The following is an 11,958-nucleotide window of genomic DNA, read 5'->3' as shown; positions in this document are numbered from 1 at the left end:
GTAGACACGCCCCTTATTGCTGATTGGCTACAAGTTTGTTTTGTGATTCGGCCCCGATTTTTTTTTGAAAAATCACTTACTCTGCCTTTAATTTGCGAATCACATGCGTGCCGAACAGTGCAGCCTGATCCGTTGCACCCTTAATATATATTGTGTATATATATATGTGTGTATTGTTTGCATTATGAAATAAATAAAAAATAAAATTTTTGAAAATTGAAAAAAAAAATGTCACAGTTTGGACTTGTATCTTAGTACTGCGAAATTATATTTAAATATGAGTTTATATCTTACAATTGTCTGAATTGTGAGATACAAAGTCAGAATTGCGAGAAAAAGTCAGAATTATGAGGTTAAAAGTCACAATTACCTTTTAAATTATTTTATTCCATGACTTAAATCCATAAGTTTATCATCATTTGCATGGATTTTCAACATTTTTTCCCCCCATTTTCTTTAGGATTTCAGATCAATCTGTCTGGAGTAACCCAAAGTAAGCTGGTTTTCTGTGCTATTATAACGGTTTGCTTGTAGTGGGATTTCTGCTGTAGATGCTGTAGTTTAAGAGCAAAATGAACCACATCTGAATCAAATATCTTAATTTAGACAAATAATTTTTAATAATTTAGAAGAAATCATGATTAGTGCTTGCCTTAGAAGAAGATTAATAAACTTCACTTCACCAAGCCACACAGTTTGAGCTGTTTTCTGGAATCATCTCATATTTTGATTCGCAGTTATTTCCATATTCATTTCTTTCTGCATGCTTTCTGTTAAATTATTAAATACAAAACATAAACAAGGTCTCCATTACACTTAGCAAAGCAATCTGAACTTTTTCTCTTTTACAGGCAAACGCAAAGCGCTTAAGTTAAACTTTGCGAATCCGCCAGTTAAACCGACCGCACGACTCCCCATCACGACAGCTAACCCTCCGTTCCAGAATCCACACATGTGAGATTTCATTCACTGCTAATGTTTTGTTAAAGGTCACGTGTGTCATTTTTATGTTGAATATGCAGAGAAAACGGTAAGTAATTTGTAAAAACTGGCTCAAACACGGCTGTTTGTATCCTGACACTCCAATCAGCCAATAGCATGAGTTTGGGGGCGGGACAAACTGTTTTATCAACCAATTACAGATGGGCAGAGTTCGGGAAACCTGTTTGGCAACAGTCATGATTTTTGCAGTTCCGTTTGGTGATGCAGTTTCGTAAGTGCTCTGTAATTTCTGTGTGTAAAAGCGTTGACTCGTGCGTTTCAGAGAGCGGCTGCGGACGCACAGCATCGAGTCCTCAGGGAAGCTGAAGATTTCTCCAGAGCAACATTGTGACTTCACGGCCGAGGACCTCAAGGACCTGGGGGAGATCGGGAGAGGAGCGTACGGATCCGTTAACAAGATGGTGCACAAACCCAGCGGACAGATCATGGCTGTCAAGGTGATTCACATTATATGTGCTTTATAATCAATTCTCAAAATATCAGAATTATCTAGCGGAAAAAAACTGGAGTCTGGGAACATTGGAAAAAGGAATGGAATAATTGAGACTCCTTTGGATTTTTGTTTTCTCATAAAAAATGATAAAACTGTAGAAATTCTCATAGATACTGAAATTGAGCACAACATTCAGTTCCGGAAATAGAAACTCAATTAAATTAAAATATCATTAATGTTTAGCAATAACTGATAAACCTTTAATGTTCTCCAACATAATGTTAATCGATTGTATATCCTTTTGTTTGAACCCATCTGTTCGCATTGTCAGCTTCTGTTTTAAATAATTGTTCAATAGCAGAATTCATGGTGGAAAACTGAATTACCCATAATTCCAGCAAAATTCCACCAATCAAGGGAGTCACAGTGAGCGAAGTGCACTAAGATAGATCTTTAGCTCAGCTAGAAAATTAAATAGCATAAAAGACAGAAGAGAATGAGAAAAAAAACATATGAACTGAAACAAAATACAAACATATGAATAAACATAACAGCCTTTCATTGTTACATATATTAGGGGTGTACAGGTTCACAAAATTCACTGTTCGGTTCGATACGACACGGGTGTCACGGTTCGGTATTTCCTACCTTCAACAGAAACATTTTAATAGTACGTATCTGTCTTATTGTGTACGGTTCATCACTGCACATTATTCCGAAGAAAAAATGTCCATGTTCATATTCTTTCACTAAAACATAGCTTCTTCACCTCTAAAATGGCTTTCGTTTCAAAATTTGCTTCAAAATATTGTAAGGAGAGAAAGGAAGTGCATGGATTATTAATGTGTAAAAATATCTGATATATACTTGAACAATTAAATTGATGTAAAAAATGAATTGAAACCTGCTTTGTCCACTTTCTACGTGTAATTTGTTGGATATATAGTACATCCAACTTTACTTGCATTCATTACACGCAAAGCAATATGCTATATAGCAAATCTCAGCTACATGATTGTTTATATCATTGCAAAATGTAAAATGTATTATTGCACAGCTCTATATATATCTATATCTATCTATCTATATATTAGGGGTGTAACGGTTCACAAAATTCACGGTTCGGTTCGATACGACACAGGGGTGTCACGGTTCGGTATGTTTTCGATACAGCAAAAACAAAGAAATGCCAGACAAATTTCCTTCTTTAAAAATTTTTTTTTTTTAAATATTTATTAAAACTAGTATCATATGATCTTAGTCAGTCTTATGCACACCCCTTCAAGTAAAGTGTAACCCATATTTTAGACTTTGGAAGGCCTTTTGACTTTTTTGCCTTTTATCTAAGATGATTTTGAAGCTTTTTTTAACACTCGTTTCTTATTTATTTGGTTCCACTGTGTTTGCTGATTTTCAGCGTTTTATATTTAAACGTCGTGTAAGTTATTTTATATCAGGCCTATAGCGTGGTGTGTTTGTATTCGTTTTGTTAATAAATTAAACAGTCTATGTTTAATGTAAGTGAGTTTGTCGTACTGTTTTGTTGTTGTCAATTCAATCAATTGACGCCGAAATGCCGCTAGTTTGAAAGTGAAAGTAAAATGCGCACAAGCATTTACAAGCTATTTAAAAGCGAGGAAAACTCTTACCGAACTACCTCACCATCACAACCTGGAGTACATTATATTTCACACACTTTAAGCTCTTTTTTCGCCCAAATGTAAAAATAGGATTACTCCAATGAATCATTCGGTTTGTAATGCGAACCGAAAGCCTCATACCGAACGGTTCAATACAAATACGTGTATCGTTACACCCCTAATATATATATATATATATATATATATAAAAAATCTACAATTTTAAATGAATAGTTTTATATTTCACCATCATATTTTAAAACTTGTCATTTGCAATGCTTAATGGGATTGTAGTTCCCAGCCTTGTATCTTTATCTTTTTTTTTTCTTCTGATTTTTAAATACTTTTCCTGTTTCATATCAAAGTCTGTAATGTTGTGATCCTCCTCATAGCTGGTTGGTTTGGTTCCATAGCTTTTAACGCTTTAAGACGTTTTTAAAAATCCTATGGGAAAAACAAATAGGAAAAATGCTTAAGGAACCAGCGTCGCTGAAAAAGTGGACAGCACTAATACACTGTATAGAAGAACCCATGACCAACAGATTTGATAGAACTAAGAGGAACATGATCTTGATTGTAGAGAGCCATGTGGTTGTCATGATATTATCAAACGTGTGAATGCACCACCTAGAGTCAGACACACGTCACTGCAGTGGATTGAGACTCATCAAACCTGGTTTAGACTATTAGGTTGGAAAATAAGCAAATAGAAATCAGCACAAATTGAATCTGGTTTTCATCAATAGTTTGATAGTTGTCAAACACGACGAGGATCTCTGAGGAGTGTCGGTTCTGTTTGATCTTCCACATGTTAAATCTGTCATCAGCCGTGTGTGATGAATCTGACCTCGGTCTTCTTGCCTTCACTGCAGCGGATTCGCTCCACGGTGGATGAGAAGGAGCAGAAACAGCTTCTGATGGATTTAGATGTAGTGATGAGGAGCAGCGACTGCCTGTATATCGTCCAGTTCTACGGAGCCCTGTTCAGAGAGGTGACGCAAGCACACCACTCACACACCGTTTTTGTGTTTGCTGTTTGCTAACAGGACTGTATTTGTGTCTGTCTTCAGGGCGACTGCTGGATATGTATGGAACTAATGTCTATCTCCCTCGACAAATTCTACAAATATGTATATTGTGCATTAGATGATGTGATTCCAGAGGAAATATTAGGCAAAATTACATTAGCAGTAAGTCACTGATCTCATATATTACCAAAAGCTTATGTATTTTAGTAATAATAATAATAATAATAATAATATTTTTCTTATAATAAAATGTGTAAAACATAATACATGCATATTATTTATTATTATTATAACAAAAATGGTTTAATAAAAAAAACCATTTGTTATTATTATTACTAGTAATAATATTATGTATGATGCAACAATATTTTGTTATAATGAATTTAATAGAAATTAATACATTATTATTATAAAAATAAAACAATTGTATTAATAGTAACAACAACAATCATAATAATGTTTATTATTATTGTTATTATAAATAATTATTATAATATTTGTTATTATTAGAACAAAATTTATATAACCTTTATGAAACATAAAACATGTTGTTGTTATTATTATTATTATTGATGGTATTATACAATTATATTTTGTTATAATACAATTTATGAAATAGTATATTATATATATATATATATATATATATATATATATATATATATATATATATAAATATATATAATTATTTTATAACAATAGTAATTTTGTTATAATTAATGAAACATAATACATGATAATGATTGTAACAATAATACTTTTTATTAACAGTATATAATGTACTTTTAATAATTTTAACAACAATGATAATAATAATTATTAATGTAAGTAATGATTATTATAAATTATTATACTAATATTTTGATATAATTAAAAGTATTAGATATAACGCATAGTATTACTAAAATAATTGATTTTAACACTTGATAAATTTTATATTTTTATTGTTGTTGTTGTAGTCACATTCACTTTTTTTTTGTAGACTGTGAAAGCACTGAATCACTTGAAAGAAAACTTGAAAATAATCCACAGAGGTGAGTGGCCAAGCATCAACACATTTACAGCTGGGTGAAGCAATTACCCAATCCAACTTAACCACTGATGTAGTCGTGTCCTCTTTAGGAAGACCAAACAAAGTAGTTTTGCTTTCACAACAAAAAACACGGCGGTCTAGCGTGAGCGGAAGCCGCGGCTTAGCGTGCGCTGAGGCCGGGCTAGAGTGAGCTGAGGTGGCGGAAATCGCATCATATGACCCCTTTAAATCAATTGTAGCTTTATGAATACAGTTTTTTCAGTGAGATTTCTGAGTCTGAATTGTTCTTTTACCGTGTTTTTCAGACATCAAACCCTCCAACATTCTCCTGGATAGAAACGGCAACATTAAACTCTGTGATTTTGGCATCAGCGGGCAGCTGGTCGACTCCATCGCCAAGACCAGAGATGCTGGCTGTAGACCGTACATGGCAGTGAGCATCATAATCTTCTCCTGCAATAAACATGATGTGTGCTTACAGCATATGATGATGTTACTGTGTTCTTGTAGCCTGAACGGATCGACCCCAGCGCCTCCAGACAGGGCTATGACGTCCGCTCGGATGTGTGGAGTTTGGGAATCACGCTGGTTCGTCTCTAGCCATTCTCTCTTCTACTCCCTCACATACATATATATAATGTAATAATTAGGAATGTCATGCGATTAAAATGAATAATTAATTGCACATCACTATGGGCTCAGAAATTACCCCACAATAACCATTTCAAGTCATAATTGTGTCAAATGTGATAAGCATTACATAGACATTACAAACAAGCAGCTTTAGACAGAAATATTTTGATTCAACATAATGATAATAAATGGGTATTAATGCTTTTTTTTTTATGATTATTGAAAAAAATAAAATGATACCGTATTGGCCCGAATATAAGACGACCCCCCTTTTCCCAGATGTACCTTTTGGAAAAAGGCTTTTTAAAAACCAAATCAGTTTTTTTCCCCCAGTAGAACACATTTTGTCTTCAATTATTTTCATATTGCATATTTTTCCTATTTAAATTTTTGTTTTGAAAGTATGGTAAAAACTGGTAAAATGTACCAACGATCACATTTAAAAAAATATACACTTTTTGATATACCATAAAAAAAAAAAAAACATGAATTAGGACATTTAGGCTATCCATCTAATAGTAGCCTACCAAAATCGTATTAACAGGAGAAGTTAAATCTTACCGTAGTCTTCAAATCTGGGTACTGTCTTACGTTTTAAAATCACAAAGGGAGTTTGGTCCAATCAGGCTAACGTGACAGTCACGGCTCGTGCAGCTGTGAGCTTTTCTTTTTCTTTTGTTTTTACTTGCGATCTTTACAACACGCATTACATTACGTATTTCATGGCACACTCGTTTTCTGCGTATTTGGCGCCACCTATTGTTGTGGGTGTATTGACATGTCAAAGTCTAGACCCTGAATATAAGACGACCGCGTTTTTTTCAGATGCATTTCCAAGAAAAAAACATAGTCTTATATTCGGGTCAATACGTTACTTTCAAACTAAAACTAAACTAAAGCGCCAGTAGGTGGCGGCGTGTCCCTCACTCAACCAATTCATTCATTCATTCAGAAATGAAGCAAGTGACAGTCTACATGAATGAGTCACTGAATCATTAACTCACTGGATTTGTTCAAAACTTCGGATTTAATCAGTAGCAAATCACTACTGGGTGTCACTTTGAGACGCAAAACAGTTCTGCTATGGCTTGGATTGGAACTATTTTCGTTTGCGTAATTGAACAATACCGACAATATTGTATCTAAAACACAATTTTAACATCTTGCTTATTGAACTGTTGTATAAGTCATTATCACATTAGCAGTGGTGCAGATATTGGGACAGAAACAGCACTCTTGCTGGTGTGATATTGCTAAACTAGATCATATGATATAAATTTAAGAGCGTCATTTATTTTTTGCACTCATATCTTGCATTTTAGGCTCATATAACTGCATTCTAATAGACTCCATCACGCAGTCAGTTGTCCTGCATTGTGTTCATCAAGAACTGCATCAGTGTAAGATGATGGACAGGTCTGGATGGGGCACTGCTTTAAAAGCCTTAATAATTTAAACACTTTTTTCATAATATTTGCACCTAATTAACCTGTTAATTCAACGGCTGTAGTACTAAACCACCGGCTCCTCCGCTTTAACGGTGTGAATGTGTTTGTGTTGCAGTACGAGCTGGCGACGGGACGCTTCCCGTACCCCAAATGGAACAGTGTGTTTGATCAGCTGACCCAGGTGGTGAAGGGAGACCCGCCGCATCTCAGCAACTCCGAGGAGAGACAGTTTTCACCCAAATTCATCCAGTTTGTCAATCTATGGTGGGTTCACATGTGGCTGAGCTGTTTTCCTGTGCTTTGAAGGATATGAGTGTAAAAAAAGCATGTTTCTTTGCTAAGCGGTCATGTGACGCGTCTGTGTTTGATCGTGTGTGTTCCAGCCTTACAAAGGACGAGTCAAAAAGGCCAAAGTACAGAGAACTGCTGGTACGTCAAACCTGTGTTTGTTTGAACTACAGCCTTTGAACTTACTGATTTTACTTGAAAAGAGTTGAATTCAAAATGGACTTGTATAGTTATATTTTTATGGTTTTATTAGTCTTAATTTTTAGGGATGCGATATTAGATGAGTACTATGTTGGTTATTGGTCTATTTTAGATATTTAAATAAATTTGATAAAACATGATGCATACTTAGAGTTGCATTTATTATTAAAAATACTACTACTAATAATGATATTTGTTATAATAAAATTTTTAAAACGTATAACTATACATCATTAAAGCAATAAGCACCGTGAAGCCGTGGTTTACAGTGAATTTATAACAGCTAAGGGGCGTTGTTGGGCACGACGCGGAGCAGAGCTGTTATAAATTCACTGTAAACCACGGCTTCACGGGGGTTATTGCTTTTATAAAACGGTTATTCCATATACGTAGTAAGGTTTCACAAAATAAAACCGAGCAAATAAAGTGTAATGATATTAATAAAAACACACAGAAGTAAACAAAGGTGTGTGTTTGTAAAGTAATTTACAACAGCGTCGAACGTGGCTCAACCAATCAGAATCAAGGACCGGAACTATCCGGTTTATAAACATTATTGTGCACTTAACATTATTATTATGTGTGTTTCTTTGTACTACAGCTTTTGAACTTATTGATTTTACTTGAAAATATTTTAATTGAAAAATGGATGTCTGTCTTGTACAATTATATTTTTATGTTTTTAATTAACCTTAATTTTTTTAGAAATGCAATATTGGACCACCAACGTATTGGTTATTGGTCGGTAATAAAGTTTTAATGTATTGCTATCAGTTATATTGGATATTTAATTATGCATGCTAATGTACAAAATCCCTATTTTACATGTAGTTGACCTTTGCTGCTCACTTAAAATTAATCTTCAAAAACGCATAACACTGATAAAAGCAAATCTTAAACTAAAACCTTTTAATTTCTCAGATCCGAATTACAGCAGAATTGAAAGTGTAATAAAACGTAATTATAATACTATTATTATACATACCAATAATAATATTTTGGTATAATAATACTTAGAATACAATTTTTATTATTTTATTATTATTATTATCATTGTTGTTCTTTTACGCTATTATTATTATTACAAATAATTCTAATAATTTGATAAAATACATAGCATTAATATTAATAGATGTTATTATAAATTACATTTTGCAAGATTAACCCTGCTTACTAATTTGAGGCGTCTTTGAAACAATCAGTATTGAATAAAGCACTGGAGAAATAAAGGTGACTTGACAAAATAGTGTAGCATTTTAATATCAGCCGTTTATTGGTTATTCGCTATAGCTTGAAAATAATTATGTGTATCAGCTAGAACTGAAATCTTGGTTCATGCCCTGAACGTGTGCTTGTGTTGCTGTAATTGTGCTGTTCCTGCAGAAGCATCCGTTCATCCTGATGTACGAGGAGCGGATCGTGGACGTGGCCAGTTACGTGTGCAGGATTCTGGAAGAAATGCCGGCGTCTCCCGGCTCGCCCATGTATGTCGACTGATGGTGAGCGGCCTGTTGGGAACACAAGACGGTCCGGCCACCATTTGGTGTACATACAGCGCCTCACACGAAACACACGGCCCTTCACCAACTCTCATTTCACTGCATTTACCGGCAGCACATCCTACTCTCAACGTTTGACGCTTTAGTTTGAGTGAAACTCTATTTCAAAGTGCCACATTAAAACGCTTGTGTGCCGAAATGTGGCTTCGCTTTGCTGTACGCAGTCGGAGAACAAACGTTGGGTGTAGGATTTGTTCTCGTTTGTGAAATGCAAGTCTTGGTTAAGGGTCTTGACATCGTAATTATACCTTCACTTCAGTGTGAACACATGATTGCGTTCAAAGTGAAATACTTCCCCAAAAACATCTTGTGCAATACGAATCGGCTCTCATTTAAAAGCCATTTACATCATGGTGTGTAAACAAGCTTCAGATTTAGCAAATCGACCTTCTACATTTGTATGTATATGTGTGTGTGGGGAATCATTTCGAAATATAAATAAGCAAAACTTGAATTTGCTCATTTAAGACAAAGACCATCAGATAAGTTGATGTGCTTCCCGAAATGAATCATAAGAGGAGGAAAAAGCATCCGTACTGGTGTTTTTCTTCGTTTGTGTAGAGACACATCACTCTCTCTTTATTTAATGAAACTAAGGTATGCAAAGGTGTTGTTCTGCATCAATGACGTGTGTTAAAGTAGCTTTACTCGCTCAGTATGCGATATAATGTCACGATGATCCAAATGGTTTTCACTCTATCAAAGAGAATCCAGTCTGGTGTCTGAGTGCAGGCGCTGCTCGTCACTGTAAATGTGTATTTATACAGACTCCACGTTGCCAAATCGGAAGATTCGCAGATTTCCCACAAGCTCACTTTTAGCATGTTTATAGAGGGTCTTGGTTGGTTCGTGTGGGATACGGCTGATAATTCATTCATAGGTCACTTATTTTAAAAGATGTACAGCGTTCATCAAACATCGGTCTGATTGTAGAATAATACGGTGCTGGATAGCGTTCAGAGAGTTTCATGTTTTGATGATGGAAGTCAAGAAATCGACTTTCCAGATTCACGGCAGAAAATCTTCTCGAATGCAGTTTAAGAAATAATAGGGGCACATCACGAATGTGGGGTGAAATAATTTTAAGGGCGATGTGTATTATTATATGGAAACTATGTACAGAAAAAAATCACTGTGAAGATATTTTACGAGTGCGGTGAGAAGAGTAAAAATTGTAAAAGGAAATGTGCAGGGATACAGCGTACTATATTGTATATTAACCTCTGACAGCATTGTGTCTTATACACGTCACAGTTAACAAGGACATCAGCTGGCGGTATGAATATGATGAGCGTGTTTGCCTGCAGCTCAGCGGGTTATTGTCATTCTGCTCTGTTAGATCTGAACACACGATGGGCTCGATGCTAGAATAAAACCAATACTCAGCCATTCACCGTCTCGCATTTATTCAACACCACTGTGCAACCTTCAACCAATCATGCATTTGACGTACCTACGCTGAAAAAAAATTGGTTTCATTTTCACTCAGAAATTGATAGTACATTTCAGTTACAAAGAAACGTTGAATTAAATGTGAAAAGCCGAAAGATTGATATTGCATTTTCTCGTCAAACTTACTCTGATGATCTTTGAAAAATCTTTTACTATAGTGCACGCAGTCTGAAACTATAAATAATCATCATTAAAAAGCTCAAAAGGAGTTTTTTTGTTAAGTCATCAAGACTGAGTTTGTTTTATGTTTGTTTATTGAACTCTGGTACAGTAATACAGCGGTGGAGACAAATACTGGGACAGTTTATATGGTAACGTTGTTCAGTGGCCAAGCAATACAAAAGCTTTCTGTCATACGTATATATTTCCCCCAGGAGAATCAAAAGAACAAGAAATAAGACAAAACCTCCGTTTTCCAGAGAGGTGAAGAGTAATAGTGAGCATTTGTGCAGCACAGACGCTTTCTGCCATCAGGATCAAATGAACCACAGCTTACAATCGAGAAGAAACAAACTATATAAAGGGGAATAAAATACAAGATCGCAAAGTCACTTCTACTGGGTGCTCCATTCATTGGCCGATATCAAACATAGAAAAATAAAATCTACAGGGTTATGTGACATTCTTTACACATAAACATAAAACTTTACACATAATTCATCTTGATTATAGACCTAATTTCTTAGCTGGTCGTATTAAAAGTACTGTATGAAACAACTTCATGTGTAAAAATAGAGTCTCTAATGCTCTACTGTGTTTAATACTGAGTCTTGAATATAAAACAGAGCTTGCTCTTGGTCTGTAATGCCCTTAATGCATATTCACTGAACTAAAACCCAGGGTTTCTTTTTTTACAAAACTAATTATATAAAATCGGATTGTCTGAATTATGCTTTGGGTTCATTTGTATCGTAAGGCCTCGCGGCTCTAGAAAAGGCACGATAAAGAGATTCTAAAGAGCTGTACAAAAGCATTCAGTGGCACAAAACATGATTAAAAACCAGTAAATAACAAAAACAAACATATTTCATGAAATGAAAAAAAAAATCTATTCACAGTTTAAGCTTTTGGTGAGCTAATTATGTATATATATATATATATATATATATATTCATGTTTATATTTGTATTCATGTATATGCACATGTTAATATTAATATAGAATGAAAGTTTTTTTTTTTTTGAGCAACTGGGATGGTAAGAGTTGGTGCCTTGCGCAAACTGCGTACTCTGCGTATAGGG

At 34.8% G+C, this 11,958-nt stretch overlaps 1 protein-coding gene across 3 annotated transcripts in view; it reads left to right on the top strand.

The window, feature by feature from the left end:
* The window catches only part of map2k4b (mitogen-activated protein kinase kinase 4b), a 17,793-nt gene extending 6,012 nt beyond the window's left edge, over positions 1 to 11,781 (top strand). For 2 of the 3 annotated variants that reach the window (XM_016239590.1, XM_016239589.1), the window contains 8 exons: positions 3,948 to 4,067; positions 4,146 to 4,265; positions 5,086 to 5,137; positions 5,442 to 5,569; positions 5,647 to 5,724; positions 7,333 to 7,481; positions 7,601 to 7,646; positions 9,090 to 11,780. In XM_016239590.1, coding sequence (XP_016095076.1) covers positions 3,948 to 4,067; positions 4,146 to 4,265; positions 5,086 to 5,137; positions 5,442 to 5,569; positions 5,647 to 5,724; positions 7,333 to 7,481; positions 7,601 to 7,646; positions 9,090 to 9,203 — 807 coding nt within the window. In that variant the 3' untranslated portion in view covers positions 9,204 to 11,780. Of the gene's footprint in view, positions 1 to 456; positions 494 to 851; positions 955 to 1,264; positions 1,440 to 3,947; positions 4,068 to 4,145; positions 4,266 to 5,085; positions 5,138 to 5,441; positions 5,570 to 5,646; positions 5,725 to 7,332; positions 7,482 to 7,600; positions 7,647 to 9,089 lie in introns of those variants that run through there. The other variant, XM_016239591.1, reaches the window with a different exon arrangement.
* The last annotated feature ends 177 nt before the right edge of the window (positions 11,782 to 11,958 follow it).

Source organism: Sinocyclocheilus grahami, unplaced genomic scaffold, assembly GCF_001515645.1.
Source record: "Sinocyclocheilus grahami isolate Dianchi unplaced genomic scaffold, SAMN03320097.WGS_v1.1 scaffold569.1, whole genome shotgun sequence".
Classification (NCBI taxonomy): domain Eukaryota; kingdom Metazoa; phylum Chordata; class Actinopteri; order Cypriniformes; family Cyprinidae; genus Sinocyclocheilus; species Sinocyclocheilus grahami.
The sequence above is the reverse complement of the archived record's forward strand: the minus strand, read 5'-3'. Positions and strand labels throughout refer to the sequence as shown.